Below are 20,204 nucleotides of genomic sequence, written 5' to 3'. Positions count from 1 at the left end.
GTGGGCTGCGCATATCTCGGATATCGCTTGGGAGACACTCAACCCTTCTAAGGCAAAGACACCATAGTCCTTATGGAGATGAAAAGTGATATTGAGCTGTTTGATGAACGAGAGGTTAATAACTCAAATAAAAATGTACAAAGTAGTATAGACTTCAATAAAAAATATCAGTTTTTGAGCGCTCTTCTCAAAAACCATCGCTCTATCACTTGATCACAATGTCTTTAATTTTCGAATTTTGAGCCAGAAATAACCTCTATCAATTTTCAAATGGGATTTTGATCCAAAAACTTGAAATTTTTTAGGTAGGTTTAGATCTTGAATACCGCGCCTAATTTTGTGGGCCAAATCCAACTAGGGATTTTGTAGATATGGCCGTTCGAAATATTGTTTTCCTGTTAACTTTTAAACTAGCAGAGTCCTCCAACCAGTTCTCATTGACAGATGTTTTATTGATCTCTAAGACGATTAGTAATTGTAAAGATTATTCCTGAAATCAATAATTACAACTAAAAATTCATAAATTTCAGTTTATTTCGATAATCATTATAATTAATATAGATTTGGTATTAAATATTTGACAATTATAATTTGATGATAAATTGCTTTATCATACAAAAATATTTGAAATAAATCTGCTCATTGTTATTCAACTCAACAGAGAGAAATATAAAATAGAAGAATAGACAAATCAACTTTTGCCATAAGTGTCATTAATAAACCAAGTACTAACAAAGCATTGCACACAAGTCTAGAAATAATAAATTTTTCTTAAAAGCCTCTGGGTCTATCGGTTAATGAACATATTTTCATTAATCCTCCAGTACAAAAGCAATCAAACTATATTGTAGTGTATATATCTTTTATTTGTGAGGATATTCTCAGAAAATACAACATTGACTGCAATGGTCTATTATGAATTTGTAGTATTTGTATGTAAAAAAAGTAATGAGATTATTGATTCATAGATAAATATTTGCAAAAATATTGAATAAGAATAATAAATAGTTCAAAACAGATTTAAATTATTAGCCTCAATATTCATATATGGCAACAACAATAAGATTGTCAAATATATTTCTTAATAAATAGAACCTATTAAAATGAGCAAATTTATCACTACTCATACTTAGACAAAGATGAATCACACCAGATGATATCTCTAACTGCAAAAAAGAAACAAATGTAACAGCTTTCAATAAAATTTCATTTCCCTTGGCCTTTTTTCTTGTCTGGAATCAGTTCTAATTTAATCTTTCAAATTTCCTAATTAGCCAACTAGCTTTGAACGAGCCCATGATTAGCCCATTACATTCAGAACCTCTATATACATAACATATTAAAGTACACAATTTGAGAATCAGTTCATAATTCACTATTTCTTCATAGAAAATACAATGATGATGATCAAGAAGGCAGCAATAATCAATAGAATCAGAACTAACCAAAACAATTTCCATCTCCTTTTTTTCTGATATTCAGCTGCTTTCAGTAATTGCTCAGTTCCTTCCTCTACATTTCCTACAGCATGGTCAATACTGTTTTCTATTGTATCTACAGAAAAAAGAGAATAGTATAAAATACATAATTCAGTAATTTACTATAAAAATACAGTTTAGATATATACTCATAGATATCAAATATGTGAAAGGCATATAATAAAGCAGTAGGTACCTACTGGCCAATAAGAAAATGGTAAGCAATGATAAGTAATAAGTGAAAGAAGAAAATAGAATGTATGACAATTAAAATAAATTATTATCAACCTAAAGAAGAGAATCTTACCTATCACTTCGGCTTGATCATGAACTAAAGTACCCAGTTCTCTCATTATTTCATTGACGTTAAGAACATCAGACTCAATTTGTCTGATTCTAGTTTCTCTTTCCATAAGCATTTCTTGTTCAAAAGCCAATTCCCGAGCAAGTAGTCTCTGAGTCTCCTGTTGGGATGAACTATTCTCATTTTGCAACTCGTTTTCAATGTTGACTGATACAAGTAAATGAGCTTTCTGCTTGGTCGCTATTCCCTAGAAAAAATTTCAATTCAATTAACAAGTTATTTATTTCAAGGATTCAACATCATAAGTTTTACCTTCTTAAAACATATTTCACTCGAATATATTGAATCAGTAAAACAAAAATTTTTATCTATGCTATCAAGTGTTAACTCTACATGTTTTGATAATTCAGCAATGAAAATTTTGGAGGTTACCTTTTGCACAACAGAGTATCGGCCTATTGCTTCCTTGAAATTTTCTTCGAGTTTTTCAACCTGTAGCTGTTGCTGTTTATTTCCTTTCTTCATCAAAGATTTCAATTTCCTTATTTCTTTACTGGTTACAGCCGCAATGTCATTTGTACTCAGTTGTGTTACATGGCTACAAAAAAGATCAGAAAAATTAATATCTCTTCAATGTTCATACATTAACTATATATACATTACTTATGTTCTATTAATGTATAATTTGTGTGATAAGATTATTGAGGCTGTTGATAATCATGCTTACACTTTATTTCTCAATCCATGATTATCTTTTTTTGTGCCTATATTCTTCAGGGCAGTGTCCAACACCTTGAAACTAGAGTTTATCGTATAAATATTGGTAACCACACTATCACAGGCAGCATTGAATTCCACAGATCTATCTCCTGAGAATAAAACATCCTGGGAAGTGGATGAAATACTCCCATAATTGTGTAGGGGTTTATTCATTGTAGTAACTGAGAAAATTAGGTCTAGGTTTTCAACTCAACAAATTTCATCACGAACTTTTAGTTTTGAACTTATTTATATAGTTATCGTTACGATCAATTCTTGTTTATAAAATCAATCTTTCAACAAAGAATGATGACACATAAATATAAAGCACGTTAAAAAATGGGTTTTTCTGATAAATGTCAGCTGATTTCTAAAATTTGACAGTACTCAATAAAACAAATAATAACAAAAGTCATGCAGAATTAGTTCTAATGTACTTTAGTTCTAATGTGTCCTTCCAGGTCAGCCAACAAAAAAGTAATTAAATGTCTATTATTAGTCAGTAGTCGGATACGGTTACTTTATTTAGCAAAGAATAATCAGTAAAAATATTCGATTACATTCTGCATGATTTAAAATTATTGTCTATTAGCACAGATTACTAGTTAGTCTGTGCTATTAGTTTTTGGAGAGGGCAAAGCATTAGTATTGTAAAGTAGAATTATGAGTATATGTTTATCAATACTTATAAAACCTCAGAGCCCATACTCCAAGTATCACAATTCTCCCCGCTTCTTTTTATTACCATTTTGCCATTTAGACCCGCGTTTTTAAATGTATTTAACTTTTTTCACTTCCTTTCGAAGTTCATTGAAGCTAAATCCAAATGTTACTCCATGCTGCATTTAATATACACTTGAAAACCTCAAACAGTAGTTGTAAAATAAATCCATTTTTGTCTCCTCATCGCATACCCAATTTTGATTCGATAAAAATGACTCTTCGGGTTCTTTTATAAGTTGATAATGAAAAAACTAGTCAGAAGTTGGTCAGGTACAGTTTGAACAAGAATACAATGAAAGCGTTTTGAACAAAACACATTTAATTTTTTATTCTTAATATGGTGTATACAAATGAGTAGTCGATACAATATTATTGCTAGACATCAAACATACATAAATTTCTTACAAATAATTACATTCCTTTCTTTTTCAAGTAACAAAATAATACAAGTTTTTTATTTTCATTCGAATACTCGTTATCGATTCTTTGAGAAATAAAACAACCTTCCTTTTTATTTACAAGTGTTTGATTTCTTAAATGGACAGATTGCAATATATAATTATATAATACACATGCTTGGAGGGAATGTTTTAAAAAAGCACAAGTGAATTCGGCTAAAACCTGTTAGAAATTCAACCGAATGTGCTGCGATTGGAATTATCATTTCTTTAAATACTATGGGAATCAACTTACAAATTTTACTGTAAATAAAATACATTGCTATTGAAGTTTTCAATTTAAGTACATAAATCCATCATTAGTTTAATATGAACTCTTGTGGTGTGATTCTTTGTGTAAATTAATTGTTGCAGAAACAATATAACCCTTACTTTCATTAGAGGTTTAAAGTAATGTTGACTTTCATAACTAAAGTTTCTGTGAAGTTAAAATCAGAGGGAGTGGTGCAGAGTTGAAAAAAATGTAGATGATTCTCATATTATCACAGAAAGTTCAACAACAACTTGCAGAATTTCTTGGATGTGCAAGCATTAAGCAAAATGTGCTCTTTTCCTTGAATTCTTATTTCAATAAAATCACTTCGAAAATTACCTGGAAGTCAAAATCATTACATTTAACATCGAAAACAAGAAATTCAATTACCTTTGGGAGAAATTCACTTTCAGAATTCATGTGACTCGTTTATTATATTATATACGTGACTTCCAGATACTTTAAAATACATGAAGGAATAGATTTCACAAATCAATACAAAAACCATCTGGCTAATACAATCCGGGTAAAAAATGAAATATATAGAACTAGTTACTACGATTAAATTCTTAGAAAAAAATGCAGTGACCTGAAAAATATCAATGTAACTATACCTAAAAATTTTTCAGTTAACAAGTGAACAATTTCTAATTTTAAGTTTTTTCGTTAAATAATGTGTGTATTGCACAAAAAGTAACGTCATTTGAACCTACCCTACTACATAACTGGGAGAGTTTTTAATGAAGTGAAGAAAATTTTCATATTCCAGCAAATTGAGCATACGAATTCAACTCCAATTATTTTAGAGATTCATTTACCTAAAAGCTGTGATTTAATTTTATTTCATCGCGAAAGCCAATGCTAATACTTTTATTCACTTCAGAAAAAACATTAGATTAAAATCGGAAAAAATACTAAGTTAATAAGATAAAGAAAAGCATTAAGTACAATTCTCCTGAAAGAGCATTATTTTATAATCCTTCGTTAAGTAACCGCTCCAGTCTAATCAGTAACGTTGTTGAAATTCATGATGCCACCTGTTGAAATCAATGTGGAATACAACCAATGAACCGAGAGCCAGACCAGCCAACAAAAATCTGAAAAAAAATGTTTAAGATTTCGTCAGAATGTGAATAAACAGAAGAATGTTTTTCTGATAGAAAAGGCACTTACTTCTGATCATGTGATAAAGCAAGAGACCTAACACTACTATCACATGCTGGGAAGGCATATAACAGGGCCAAATTGAAAGTACGCCACACTTCTACTATTCCTTTATCTCCACCTGTCATAAGGTATTCTCCATCTCGGCTCAGTAAAAGACACTGAAATCATATTCATTATGTGAATGAGTGAAATTTATGCTGAGTACAATTGGAAGCCATAACCAAAAAAATTTAAAATGGGAAGAGCATATAATTTCATTGATACTGACCTGTATATTGTCGTTATGTGATTCATGTCTAAGACGTTTTCCATTTATAGTGAACGCAGCAATGTTTCCTTTCTCGTAGTTAACTACGATCACTCCCTCACGGGACATGGTAATATTTTCTGGAGAATTGAATCCACTGGGAGGATCAAGGCAACGGAGTAAGTCTCCGAAAGTTGTGTGCACTAATACTGGTCCATCTGAAATGAGGAAATTTCAGTTAACTGGCCTTATGAAATTCATCAACTGTGACTGACGTTCGTTGTCATGCTGTGATTAATGTTTTTATACCTTAGCTGGGAGGGAAGTGGTTTCAGTAAGATGAAATTGAAACATTTCATGATCGTGCAATCCCTGAAAATATGAACAAGAAAAAGCTAACGCGCTTTTGCTATTTGACACCATTGCACTTCAAGTTAGGAAACACACTACAGGAAAAGCACAGTAAATGTTTAGAAGGCCTTCGAAAGTAGATAATCTCTTAACAGACGCGGGGTTCGAACTGCCGACTACAAAGGTACAGATTTACAGTCCTAACTACTAGCCAAAGCTCCCCAAGAAATAATACTTACTATAAGAGCCAGAAACAACCAATCCGAGTTCCGCCGATATGACAACGCTGGATACAGGCTGTTCGTGTCCGGTAAGCGTAGCTCTCGGTGTCGGTACTTCCCCTTCGCCAACTATGTTCTGAGTCCTTGCGTTCCAGTGCCACAATAGAACTGTACAATCGGCCGAACCGGAAGCAATGTAACAGTCTGAGGTTATGTTGCATTCCGACCGGGAAAGACAAGTCACTACGCCGTAGTGTCCGAATATGATCTGGATAATTTTGGCCGTGTCCGTGGAGAAGACCCTGAAACTGTTGTCCCAGAAACCGCAGGCTATCACGAATTTGGAATCTACCGTCGTAACGAAACAATTGGAACGAATTTTAAGGTTCTGGCTGAAGTTGTCGCCCAGATGCCGACGTAGCATCTGGTTGGCATTGGCATTGGTTGTAGTTTGGGCTGGAAAAATATTCAGATGAAGAATGGCACTTTTTTGTCGGATCACGTAGAAAAAAATGTAATTTTTAACTCACATAGAACTGGGTCCATTGACAGTGGTAAGTTGACGCTTTGATTTTGAGGCGTATCTGCAAAACTAGGCGACTGTGCTACTGCTGCATATCCAGAGTTCCAGCGGTTGACAGCAAACTGCTGATGCATGGTGACAGTGACCACTGATGGGTTCGGTAACTGGGGATATGTATTGGCAGAGATGTGGACCACAGGACTATTTGACAGGAACTTCATGGTCATACAGACATCATCCGGAATACTGGAGAACATCATGGGCGACTGCAAGAGAGATAATGAAATAAATTTATAATTATCTTCCATGGAAGAAAATTATACAATTTTGAAGATCTATATTCTGCCTGCTTCTGAGATGTTAGGTTATGCTTGGGATAGTTAAACTCTTCATTTCTTGTATCGTAGACAATTCTTCTGTTTTCATACTTGATAGAATACTGAGGAGCACAGCGTACAAACTTTTATTTCGCTTATTTTCGCTTCACAACACAACAGAGAAATTAGAATCTCTACCAATTTTATCTGCGTCTTCATTTCTACTTATATACATCACAAAATTACTATGTTTTAACGTATTCTGGATCTTTTCAAATGCCCAAAAACTCACCAAATGCATAGCAGAACTTCTTGGCGGATGTGGTTCCATGAGAAGTTGACTTGGTGTCTGCCCAAAGTTTTTGATTTGGTTTTCCACCGCTTCTTTCATGACTTTATCTTGGATAGCGTCTAGATCCACGCTTCCTTCATAGGTTAGGTAGTAGAACACGTTGGTGGCTCTAATAGCTTCAGGACCTCTCTGCTTGTAGCCGAAGATGAGATCAATCCACTGGTGTAATTGACATGAGACAAATTCAGATTCTAGTGCCTGGAAATAGAAAATAATTAATCAATTATATCACTCTAAAATTTTGAGACACTCACCATTCTATTTATCCTCACAAACTCTTCTGGTGTCTTCGCCCACGGAGGTAATTCAACATCACTTATAGGTTTACCATCTTCGGTAACTCCCAGTCGGTATTTGTTTGAATTGACAAACATTTCTGGTAGGAAGTAGAATTCTGGAATGAGTTCTTTGACGTCGGAGGTATCTCTTTGGCAGTTTTTCCATGAAAGACTGATCGAAGAAAACAGTCGGTTGGGGTAGTCGAATTTTCCTCCTTGGAGGGCCAAGAACATCGTGGTGAACGGTTCCTGAAGAAGATTAGTAATATAACAATGCGAGACAACAATGAAGGGTCGTTTTTGAAATGAAAATAACTCGACTGTTTGTTAAGTTAGATAAATTTTAATTACAAAAGGTTGGAGCTCAAATGATCCCATTTAGGAGAAATGAAAAACTATGTTCTGGATGTTAGAACATACTAAGGTACCTTTCAAAAGAATTTCAACGTACCAATCGAATGAGCCAGTTGAACACAAAGGCGGCGGTGCTATAGTGGGTTCCGTAGTGAAACGGAGGTATGCTGTCATGTTCCCATGAGGAATATCTGTCTTCGAAATAAATTCTTCTGTTGGGGTTCAACGCTCCAATAGGTTTGGATAGATCCCTGTAGTTGCTAGGTTGACTCAAGTCTAGATCCTTGGAGTCGTAGTTGGTGAGCACCCAAGGAAAAACTGGATACTGATTCAGGTCATTGTATGTCCTCCCTAAAAAAAAATTTTTTTTTTAAACAGATTTCTTTCAGAGTAAAAAGAGGATTCTAATTTTGTAGCACAAGAAGAGTTTGTTGAGAGAGTTAGAATCAAAGAAAAACATAAATCCATCATAGGTTATCCCATTATGGAAATGTTAACTGAAATGGTCAATAATATTCCTCTTATCTGGATATTTGAAAAAAATAAAATCAATAAATATCCATCTTCTTCTGTAGGGCAGGATATTTTGGATAAACATAAATTATTATCGAAAAACGTCTAGTACCTATTTAAAAGTGAGTAGAGTTCGTCAACTCGACAATTCATCTTGCTTGAATTTCCTAAAACACTGTTAAATCCAAAAATAAACACAGTGAAGATTCATACGCGCTGTCAGCGAACAGCTGTATATCTCAACCTAATTATATGAGACTATTATGTATCCATACCGTATATAAATATAATTAAGAGATCGAAATAGCTAATTCCCGAGTGTTATTCATGTTTTTCTTTTTTTTTGTATAGCACCGGTATTAAACGGTCATCTGTTATTTGATTCATTATGTGCGGGGAGTTCAAAGAGGTCAGGATTAATTTAACTCTCTTGTTGTTTTGTTGTTTTCAGCAATAAACTCTTGGAATTGTTCGAGGAAAACAATAAATCCCTGAACATTCTCAGTTTACTTTTCGGGTGGGTATGAATACTGCAAATTAACTTTGTCCATTACGTCCTCCTGTATAAAGCTTATCCCAACTTCAAGAATTTTTGAGCTCTCATTAATTTATGCGTCAATTGCTTCGTCAGAGACTACAGTAATGCAATTTATTAGGCCAATTGAAAAGTCCCCGGTCCGATGCACAGATGGCGGAGCTTGTATTAAATCCATATGTTTTTTAGTTAGTACCAACCTTCAAACGATACGTGTCAAAATTTGACAGCAGTACGACCATTAGTTTGTGAGATATTGCGTTGTAAGTATAGGTACTTTTGTTATTTGAGAAAAGATGGGAAAAAAAAGAATTTCGTGTGCTGATAAAATATTGCTTTTTGAAGGGAAAAAATACAGTTGAAGCAAAATCTTGACTTGATGAAGACTTTCCGGGGTCTGCACCACGAAAATCAATCATCGTTGATTGGTATGCTAAGTTTAAACGTGGTGAAATGAGCACCGAAGACGGCGAACGCAGTGGACGCCCAAAAGAGGCTGTCACCGACGAAAAAATCAAAAAAGGTTCACAAAAAGTGAAGTTGATCGAGGTAGCAGACCTTGTGAAGATATCATCTGAACCTGTACATCATATCATTCACGAATATTTTCACATGAAAAAGCTGCGTGCAAAATGGGTCACGCGCGAGCTCACAATCGATCAAAAGCAACAACGTGTTAATGATTCTGTTTGAAGCTGTTTGAGTGCAATAAACCTGAATTTTTGTGTCGATATGTGACAATGGATGAAACATGGTTCCATAAGCTGAGCGAACTGCACAACGATGAACCGAATCCAAAGCGAGGAAAAACACAACAGTCAGCTGACAAGGTTATGGCATTAGTATTCTGGGATGCGCAAGGTATAATACTCACTGATTACCTCCAAAAGAGCCAGGCCATCAACAGCGATTTTTGATTAAAAATTCGTTATCAAAACTTTTTTCCCACTTTACAGATATGTATGAGTAAACGTTGTCGTAAAAAAATTATTTTCTATTCTCATTTTTGATTGAAGAATTCAGAAATATGAAAATTCCAAGAGGTTTCAGAATGAAGAATAATGAATCTCTACAAATGAAATTCTGACTTAAATTTAAATAAATGTTTAGTTACAGTCGTTAAATCTGCTTGATAATAATAATAATGTTTATTTCCAAAGACAAAGGTACAATAAACCATGCACAACAGGTGCAATAATAACAAGTAGAATACTACAACAATATTACAAAAATAACAATATTAATAACAACGTAGATTCTGCATAAAGTAACATCTATATGTAAATATACAGGGTGTTTCCTAAATATGCGGCAAAAATTCAGAGGGTTGTTCCTTGGACTATTCTAAGAATATTTTGTCCTTTGATGATTTTTGAAAAACCTCTTTGTTTCGAAGATACAGGGCGAACAACATTTTTCATATTTTTAAAATTAATAATAGTTTAAATAAAAATGCGTACCGCACTGTGTTTACTAAGTAGGTACAATTTATTTTTAAATTTGTTTAACAACATTCCAATTACTAAAAACTGCCAGTTTTTTGACTAAAAATTGCTAATACATCACAAAACGAATTCAAATGAAAACCGTGTTTAATCTGTATTCCTTTACCATCTGCACTTATCAATTTTTAGTCAAAAAACTGGCCGTTTTTAGTAATTGGAATGTTGTTAAACAAATTTAAAAATAAATTGTACCTACTTAGTAAACACAGTGCGGTATGAAATTTATATTTAAACTATTATTAATTTTAAAAATATGAAAAATGTTGTTCGCCCTGTATCTTCGAAACAAAGAGGTTTTTCAAAAATCATCCAAGGACAAAACATGCTTAAAATAGTCCAAGGAACAACCCCCTGAATTTTTGCCGCATGTTTAGGAAACACCCTGTATATATACAATATAGCAATAACATTATTATGAATTCCACAAAAAAATCATTTTTGAAATAAACAAATGAACCACTAAGGCTAAAAAGCCAGCGCGTGGTTGTAAAGTGTTTTTTTACATAATAAAATTTAACAATTATTTCAACAATGTCTACTGCTTAAATGAGACAATAGGATGACGATGATACTAATAATCTGTGAACAACTTATTAAAATTTTGGGATAATGTCATTAGTCTGCTGTTTTCAGTGATAAGCACTATATGGAACTTTATTCGTGTCTATGAGATTATGTATTATTTCTCTATCTGTTTCATGAAGGTACTGTTTTGTATGTTTTCTGAATGATATTACTGATGTTGAGTCTTTGATTTTCCTAGGGATGTTGTTAAATATTCGTGTGCTAAGATAAGTATATCTTCTCTGCCCAATAGTTTTGGATGAATATTCCGTGCGCACCATGTTTTCTTTTTTTGCCCTGGTACTGTAGTTGTGGTCAATATTCTTTAGGCTACTTTTGTTTTTGAATTGATCTATCGCTATACGTAGGAAGTAGATTTGTCTGAGGTCTAATATTTTACTCTCAGAATAAAGCAAGGTCGATGAATACGTTCGAGATTTATTGAAACAAATCTTCAGGAATTTTTTCTGTAAAATATCCAGATGAGATAAGTAACTGCTGGCAACACCTCCCCAACCTAGGATTCCATACGATAATCTAGACTCGACCAATGCATGGTACAGGATTTTCATTTGGTGAGTATTCAATATATCTTTGAAATGTAGAAATTTAAAAATGATGCTTCTCAAAGTACCTACAGTTTTTTTTATGTGGACATCCCATCTAATGTGTCTGTCAATATGAACACCTAGATATTTGACAAATTCTGAGGACTTCAATTGAATAATTTCATCAGCATTTTTTATTTCCAGGTGATTGAAATCGGGGAGATGAGATGAGTAACAAGAAAAAGGTAAAAACGAAGTTTTTTCAAAGTTTAGTGTTAACTTTTTTTGCTTGAAACGATCTATGATTTGACTCATATCACATTCGACTTTCTTTTTCAGGTTTTTCCAGGATGTGTCTTCATAGAATATTGCCGTGTCATCCGCAAAACTAATGATTTCTCCATTGGTCTGTGAGGTGAGTATGTTATTCATGTAAATGACAAATAATACCGGTCCCAATACTGTCCCCTGTGGCACCCCATATTGTACTGTTTTTTCTTCACTAAGGACATCTTCGATTGCTACACGTTGCTTTCTGTTACCCAGGTAGTTTTCAAATAATTTAAGTACGTTTCTCCTGAATCCCATATCTCGCAAATCCCCTAAAAGCTGTATATGGTCAGCAGTGTCGAAGGCCTTTGCGAGATCCAAAAAAACAGCTAGAGAATGTTTCTTCCTATCCAGGCTATTATATATTTTGGATGTCAGTGAACAAATCGCGTCATTGGTGGATCGATAGTTTCGATGATTGTCTTTTTTTGAAAATCCGAAAAAAATCAATCTCAATCAAAAAGTTTATAATACTTTTTAGAAAATATTAAAAACTGTTATTTATCTGAATTATATTGTAAACCAATTAAAGAACATCGATAAAGAATTATACAAAAATCCAGCTTTAAAAGCCCAATTTATAAATGACAGTCAACTATCCATCCAAAGACAAATAAACATATCGCCGAGATCCGAAGACAAGCATCATAATCAGATACATCTTCTCCTCATTTTTCATCTCGAAGTAACGGAAATAATCCAGAAAGTAGACGTGGCGTGAAAAGAATGCCGGGTGGCGCCCTCTTCGGGAGAAAAAAATTCCTACGCAAAATTAGAGCCTGTCAGTTGGGACGGTTCTTAATCTAAAACACATATATCACGGATTATTTCTGGAGAATGGTGTAGGTATGTTGTGCGTTAAGAAGAACGGAAGTATATATTTCTCCGGAATATTCAGATGTTATTAATTGGTGGGATATAAATGAACCCGTCTACTGAAGAGTGGATGGCGATTCTTCAGATTTAGATAGGGGTGAAAAAATTGAGGCATAAAAACCTGCTATAGCTGTTCTCATAATTTATGCAGTCAATTAGTTTGCTACGGAATCTTCAGATCAGATAGAAGATAAATAAGATATAACAGGCCAATTGAAAAGTCCACGGTCTACCATAGTGAAACATTTTTTTTTTCTGGCAAAATTCGATTTTATAATTCAACATAGTTGACTTCGAGGGCGATACAGCGATTATAGCGATCTTCCAAATTTTCGATACCATTTTTGTAGTACGATTTGTCTTTCGCTTCAAATAGGCCTCAGTTTCGGCGATTACTTCTTCATTGGCGATACATTTCTTTCCAGCGAGCATTCTTTTGAGGTCTGAGAATAGGAAAAAGTCGCTGAGGGTCAGATCTGGCGAATATGGTGGATGCTGAAGCAATTCGAAGCAATTCATGCAATAATGCCATTGTTTTCATTGATCATCATTTATAACACGGTGTTCGAATGTTTCGGTCGGTCGCTGTTTCCAGTTGTTGTTTTTGGGTGATATCTGCTGTGATATTTGCTGGTTTTGGTTTGTTCAAAGTCAAGACGAACCCTGAGTAGGTACCTATCGTTTTAATTATTAGAAATAACACGTCATTAATGAGGTGTTTGAGAATTTGAAATTGATTGTTTGTTATGAATTTTGGATTTCGACTTCTCTTGCGACATCTGCTTGCGCTCACATGCTGATATCCGATATCGTTTAAAATAAGGTGTTACACACACTGCAGGAATTGTAGATTGTTCTGAATTTCCCATGTTCTGTCCCTTCGTTTGTCACCTTTCTTAACCTAGACCTTCCTGTGCACGTTTAAAAGTTAAGTCTCCCTGGTCGGTCTCAGTGGAGTGAAGCGTGTGTCCTCTGTTTTTTTTTCTTGTTCTTTTTTTCATTGGAACGGAGATGCCAGATCGAGAAGTGGAAGAGATAACACTGAAACAACTCTTGGAGGAAATTAAAAATTCTAAAAAAGAGGTTAAAAATTGCATATCTGCATCAGAATCTAGGTTGTTGTTGGAGATTCAAGCATTGAAAAGCAGAAACGAATATTTGGAGAGAGAGAGCGCAGACCTAAAGGAAAGACTCGAAAAAGCTGAGCGCATATTGAATAAGAATAATGTTTTAGTTTTTGGTTTGAAGAGGGATACAAAAGTGACATCGGAGTTTCTCTGCTGTGAACTTAATAAATTGTTGAAGACTAACATTGAAACCTCAGAAATTAGTGATTGCTACGCGCTGGGAAGGGAAAAAAATTGTCCTGTTAAAATTGAATTTGTTTCATATCGAACAAAAAAAAATATTTTCGAACACGTGAAGAACTTGAAAGGCACTGCAGTATCCGTTGCAAATGATCTAACTGTTCGGCAGCGACAGGAAAATAATAGGCTCAGGTCGTTCTTGCTGAAAGCTAGGGCAAATTCATCCGAAAAATCCTATATAAAGGGGAATAGGTTGGTGGTTGGACAGAGGATTTACGATTTGGAGGAGCTGGATAGTTCTGAAGAGGAAAATAGACCAAATAGCGCACCAAGTACTCCTGCCGCTGAGGAGCAAACTAAGCCTCTAGAACAGAGAACAGATTATGGATTGATAGATTCAGCTTCTGGGGTAGCTACAAGTAGTGTGAAAGAACGTTTGGCTAAGTTGATGACACCACAATTGGCAACGCATAAGAAAAGATTTTTACATAGGAAGAAACCACCTTCAAAGGAAGGTGCGAGTGGGATGAAACTTCGGTAGAAGTCAACATTGGATAAGTGAAATTTCATTATGTAAAAAAAAAAAAAAAAAATATATATATATACAAATAATAAACAATATATGTGTATTAAATTATATAATCTAAATTAGTTGTATTTGGGGTTTACATAGGAGTTTTTCTTTCTTTTTTTGTGGGTATATCCAATTCGTCAAAGTTTGAATTATGGATGATTTCATCAGAACCTATCAAAATGAAGACTATCAAACTATCAACATTGATGGTATGAGGGAACTAGATAAGATGAATTTAATTGGTGAATTGAAGATTATAACGATGAACATACGGAGCATACAAAAAAATTTCGATGAATTCAGATTGTTACTTGAAATGTTTCCTGCAGATTTTGACATTGTTATACTAACTGAGACATACAAGGTAGAGGATCCGAAACTATTTAATATGAGGGGGTACGCCCATGTTTACAGTGAGGGTAAATATAACAAGAACGATGGGATAATTGTATACGTCAAAGAAGGTTTTGTTTTTGATCACAAAAATATCACACTGGGAAAGATAACAGCATTGGAATTGAATATTCAGAGTCAAGAGAAAAACTTAAAACTCACTGCGATATATAAGTCGCCACATTATCCTATCATGGAATTTAATAAGGAATTAACAGTTTATCTAGAAAAACAGAAACATTGCTCCGATCATATTATTAATGGTGATATAAATATAAATTTATTATCTCATGAATTTCTTGTGGAAGAATATAAAAATATATTGTGTACATATGGATTTATATCACTTATTAACGATGTCACACGGCCAGACAGCCGATCCTGCTTAGATCATTATTTTGTGAAAGGTATTATGCATCCAGAAAATTTAAATGTTAGTGGCATCATATTTCGCAATCTTATTACCGACCATTATCCTGTATTATTATATGCAGATAGAAAACTAAAAGAACATCACATTGGAAAAGAACGTATTAAAAAATATATTAATTACGACAAACTAAGAAATTTTTTGATTAATGAGGAATGGAATACGGTTTAGGGTTGTGATGATGTCAATAAAATGATGGAAAACTTTATCAATATCTTGAAAGAATATATAGATAAATGCACAAGCGTGATCTCCGCGAAAAAGAAAAATCAGATCAGAAAGGATTATGTTACTCCAAGTATCATGAAAGTGATAGATGAAAAACAAAAATTGTTTAATAGGGTTAAAAGAGAACCAAACAATTCACAACTGAAGAGCGAGTATTCTAAATTAAAAAATAAATTACACAGGCTCATAAAAGAAGCCAAAACACATTTTTTTGAAAAGTGCATAAAAAATAATGAAAAAGACTCCAAGGCTTTATGGGTGTGAAAAGGATTACCAATTACGAAAAACCGGATACAAATATAAAACACATAAAAAATGACGATGACGAAATCATAGAGAGTGAACAAGAAATGTGCGATCTTTTCAATGACAATTATAGTCGACTAGGGGAAAGTTATGCAAATGAAATAATTGCTCCTGCTGACTTCACAGAGCAGAGTGAACATTTTGATAAGTCTTTTTTTCTTTTTCCAACTGATTCTGAAGAAGTGAAAGAGGTTATCAATAGTTTGAAATCGAAAAAATCAGCTGGATATGACGGAGTACGCGCAGAACATTTGAAGGAGATACGGCAGGAGATATCTAATCCGCTCACTTATATTATGAATAACTGCTTCGAAAAAGCCTGTTTTCCAGAAATATTAAAAGTAGGAATAGTGAAACCACTCTATAAAGGAGGAGACAGGAGTCGCATGCAGAACTATAGACCGATAACTTTAGTTTCAAATCTGGGAAAGATCCTCGAAAAATTGATTAAAGTTCGTATGGAGACATTTATAAATAAACATAAGATTATATCAGATAATCAGTTTGGTTTTCGAAAAGGCATGTCGACAGAAAATGCCATAAAAAAAGTCACAGACATTATATATAAAAATATTGACCGTAAAATTCCAACTTTGGCGGTAGTTGTCGATCTTGCAAAAGCTTTTGATACTGTCTGTCATGATCGTCTAATAGAAAAGCTTGAAAATTATGGTTTCCGCGGCAAAGTATTAAATCTGCTACGAAGCTATCTATCAGATAGAATACAAATTGTACACCTAAATGGAAAATATAGTGAAAGTAATCAAATAAATTTCGGAGTACCACAGGGTACAGTTCTTGGGCCTCTCCTGTTCATATTGTATATAAACAGTCTCTTCAGGGTTAATAACAAAGGTGAAATTATCGGTTTCGCGGACGATACCATGATACTTTTTCATGATGTTACATGGAAGAATCTGAAAAAACAAGTATGCCAAGAATTTGAGACTCTGACAAAATGGTTTAGATTGAATAAACTTACGATAAATATCAGTAAGACCAAATATATAACCTTCGCCTCAAATAAAAAGGGAATTCCAGATTTAGGAGACTTGAATTTCGATGACCAGTTATATGTAGCGAAAACACATTCAACAAGGTATCTTGGCGTAGTCATCGATGAACATTTGAAGTGGGATGAACACATAACGTATGTTTCGAGAAAACTTAGAGGTATCCTATATAGATTTAAGTATATAATGAATTATGTTAATTCTCCAAAACATTTACAGATGCTCTATGAGTCGCTGGTGCAGCCACAGCTTTCGTATGGTATAATAGGATGGGGAGGTGTTTTTGACACACACAAGAGAATCATTGATGTTCTCCAAAAAAATATCCTCAAAGTATATATATATATATATATATATATTCTGGGCTTAATAATATGGCATATCACATATTAGTAAGATACAGCCTAGTGCCGTCTACCCAGTCCTTTTCTCCAAGCCTCGCGATCCTGTGTCAGTTCCACGTTCAACTGTCTCTGTTCCATAGATTGGTGCACTCCCTCACTCCAAGAGCGTCTCGGTCTACCTCTTTTCCTTCGTCCTGGCGGGACCCATTCAAATAACCGCTTAGGCCATCGATATTCAGGCATTCTCATTAAGTGTCCAAACCATCTTAGACTTTTGGTTTCGATTCGGTCTATTACTGTTTCTCTGGCCTGTAACCGATCTCTTATGCTATCATTGGTGACATGGTGTAGCCTTGATGTTCTTGCACTCCGTCTCAGATAGTCCATCTCAACTGCGTTCAGTCTGCGTTTTAGGTCAGCGTTAATGGTCCATATTTCACTGCCATAACACAGAGTTGATTCTACCATCGCTCTTCCTACCCGTATCTTCGTACGATTGGAGATTCCTCTATCCCACCACAAAGAGTTTAGGCAACCAATAATCTTTCTTGCCCCCTGAATTCTCTGCTTTATCTCGACTCCGCCAATGCCATTTCTGTCAACGACCGCACCCAAGTATTTGAACTGATCTACTTGTTTTATTTTCGTGTCTTCGTCGATGAGCACCTCAAAACATGCTTCACTGTTTACAACCAGATATTTGGTCTTTTTCAGATTCACGCTCAGGCCCCATTGTTCATATTCCGTGTATAATTTTCTGATCATATATTCAATATCAAAAGAATCCTGTGCCAAGATGACCTGATCGTCTGCAAAGTTCAACGAGAATAACTTGTGGTCCCCCACAAGAATGCCCATCTCTCCGCAGTTCGTTCTCCACCTAGCCAACACCACCTCGACATAAAGGTTAAACAACAGAGGCGACAAACTACATCCCTGCCTCAGCCCCTTTGACATATTAATTGGCTTTGATAACTGTTTGCCAATTCTGATAGAGGCATTATTATCCCTGTACATTTCTTGGATAATCAACAGCATTTGTTTATTGATCTTCAATATTTTCAATGCTTCCCAGAGTTTCTGACGGGGAATAGTATCATAAGCCTTTTCCAAATCTACGAAGACCATGTGTACCTCTTCTCCTGTTGATATTCTTTTCTCTGCCAGTTGTTGTAGCACAAACAGGTTGTCCACACATGAGCGTCCCATTCTAAATCCAGATTGTTGTTCACTTATGCTACTGTCCATCTCTTTGCTGAGTTTAGAGCTTAAAATTTTACCATAAAGGCGGCTCAAGCTGCTGGTAATACTGAGGCCTCTGTAGCAATTGGGATCCCTCCGGTCTCCTTTTTTAAATATCGAAACTAGGTAGGCATGTTTCCATTCTTTTGGGGTTGTTATCATACTACAGCATATATTCAAAAAAGTCGTCAGTCTTTTGACTATTTCTGTACCTCCATATTTGACCAACTCTATCGGTATATCTCCAGGGCCGGGAGATCTTCCATTCTTCATTCTCTTCATTTGTTGCTGCGTTTCTTCTATAGTTATCGTCATATCAGGGTGATTATGGCTATATCCTTCTTCTGCTTCATTCCTTGCGTAGTCTCTGTTTTCCGTTAAAAGCGTTTTGTAATGATCTTCCCAGTCTTTCATGTTAATTATATTCAGTGTTTTATTTGTCTCGTTGGTTTTGAGTGATTTAATTGTTCTCCATACTTCCGTTGATTGTGCTCCACCTATATAGTTCTCGATTTGGTAACACTTTTCCTCCCAGAATCGGTCCTTAGTTTCTTTGATTTTCTTTTTCAGTTCTCTATTCTTGCTCTTATATCTGTCTCGACTGTTTTGATCTTTATTTGATAACCAGTTATTAAATAAGTTGTTTTTATCCTCTATTAGTTTTTTTATTTCTTCTGTAAACCATGGAGGTTTTCTTTTCATTTTTCTGACTGGCATTGGACCCAGAGCTTGCATTGCAGCTGAGTGTAGTGCTGCTTTTATGTTTTCATATTCAGTTTCCACGTTATTGTTTGGCGGTCTAGCTCTAAGCTCTTCTACTAGTCGACTTTGATATAGGGTTCTTATACTTTCCTGCTGTAATAGGTATAGATTCAATCTCTGTTCTTCAGGTAGTTTCTGTTGTTCTTCATTGTCCGGATGTTTACTCAGTTGTTTCCTAATAAAAGGACATACTATCTTAGCTTCCACCATGTAATGATCGGATCCACAGTTTGGACCTCTTTTTACTCTGCAATCTTGCCACTTGAATCGACTTTTCTGTTTACATATGAAATAATCCAGAACAGATTTCTGATGTAGAGATGGCCTCTCCCAAGTGTACCTGTGTATTTTTTTATGTTCAAAGAACCCATTCAGGATTTTCAAAAAGTTTTGAGTACAGAAGTCCATAAGCGTTTCTCCAGAGTTGTTAACACATATCTCACCGAACTGCCCCACCACATCATGGTCGAACCCTGATCCGACTCTTGCGTTTAGGTCACCAGTAAGAATAACCTCCTGGTGATGAGGAAGACCGTTTAAAATTCCCGATAAATCAGCATAGAATTCGTCCTTAAGTTGTTGTGTAGAATCATTCGTGGGTGCATACACTGCTATCACTGTGGTATCGTAACCATATATAGCAAGCGTCAAAATTACATTCTCTAGTGACAGTATATACAGTTTAGCTAAAGTATTAGATATAAGACAAATTTTTGCTCAAAGGATTATCTCGCATATCAAACAAAATAAAATTTCCATCATACAAAAAGAACACAAATACCTACGAGAGCTGGAGACGATAACGAAAATTATGAGAGACCCAGAGCAGAAAAAAGAATTGGACAGAGATGTAGTGAATATATAGCTGCAAGACTATACCCGATCGTACCAAAAGAAATAAAAGAAATTAATAATAAAAATAAATTCAACAAAGAACTAAAGAGATGGC

At 34.7% G+C, this 20,204-nt stretch overlaps 2 protein-coding genes and 1 long non-coding RNA gene across 9 annotated transcripts in view; 1 reads left to right on the top strand and 2 right to left on the bottom strand.

Moving 5' to 3' along the window:
* Positions 1-516: 516 nt before the first annotated feature.
* On the bottom strand, positions 517-2,917 carry LOC123684388 (syntaxin-12). 2 transcript variants are annotated; one of them, XM_045623628.1, is made up of 5 exons: positions 2,773-2,908; positions 2,510-2,723; positions 2,215-2,380; positions 1,786-2,029; positions 517-1,554 (listed from the first exon to the last, which is right to left on the bottom strand). In XM_045623628.1, exons 2-5 carry the CDS (start codon positions 2,713-2,715, stop codon positions 1,376-1,378), a joined length of 795 nt encoding a protein of 264 aa, XP_045479584.1. In that variant the 5' UTR covers positions 2,716-2,723; positions 2,773-2,908; the 3' UTR covers positions 517-1,375. The 2 variants fall into 2 exon arrangements, with proteins under 2 accessions (XP_045479584.1, XP_045479582.1); XM_045623626.1 differs by having other exon boundaries at positions 2,510-2,917.
* Positions 2,918-3,577: 660 nt separating this feature from the next.
* LOC123684381 (neurobeachin) overlaps positions 3,578-20,204 on the bottom strand; it is a 372,530-nt gene continuing 355,903 nt past the window's right edge. For all 6 annotated transcript variants that reach the window (XM_045623617.1, XM_045623619.1, XM_045623620.1 and 3 more), the window contains 8 exons: positions 7,883-8,136; positions 7,408-7,680; positions 7,094-7,351; positions 6,492-6,750; positions 5,980-6,417; positions 5,411-5,607; positions 5,149-5,300; positions 3,578-5,072 (listed from right to left, as the gene is read on the bottom strand). In XM_045623617.1, the coding sequence (XP_045479573.1) occupies positions 4,982-5,072; positions 5,149-5,300; positions 5,411-5,607; positions 5,980-6,417; positions 6,492-6,750; positions 7,094-7,351; positions 7,408-7,680; positions 7,883-8,136 (1,922 nt within the window). In that variant the 3' untranslated portion in view covers positions 3,578-4,981. The remainder of the gene's footprint in view (positions 5,073-5,148; positions 5,301-5,410; positions 5,608-5,979; positions 6,418-6,491; positions 6,751-7,093; positions 7,352-7,407; positions 7,681-7,882; positions 8,137-20,204) is intronic.
* LOC123684386 lies at positions 10,943-11,865 on the top strand. Its single transcript, XR_006748138.1, has 3 exons — positions 10,943-11,477; positions 11,655-11,695; positions 11,790-11,865. It is a non-coding gene; the product is annotated as an uncharacterized LOC123684386 (long non-coding RNA).

Source organism: Harmonia axyridis, chromosome 7, assembly GCF_914767665.1.
Source record: "Harmonia axyridis chromosome 7, icHarAxyr1.1, whole genome shotgun sequence".
In the NCBI taxonomy this organism is placed as follows: Eukaryota; Metazoa; Arthropoda; class Insecta; order Coleoptera; family Coccinellidae; genus Harmonia; species Harmonia axyridis.
The sequence above is the reverse complement of the archived record's forward strand: the minus strand, read 5'-3'. Positions and strand labels throughout refer to the sequence as shown.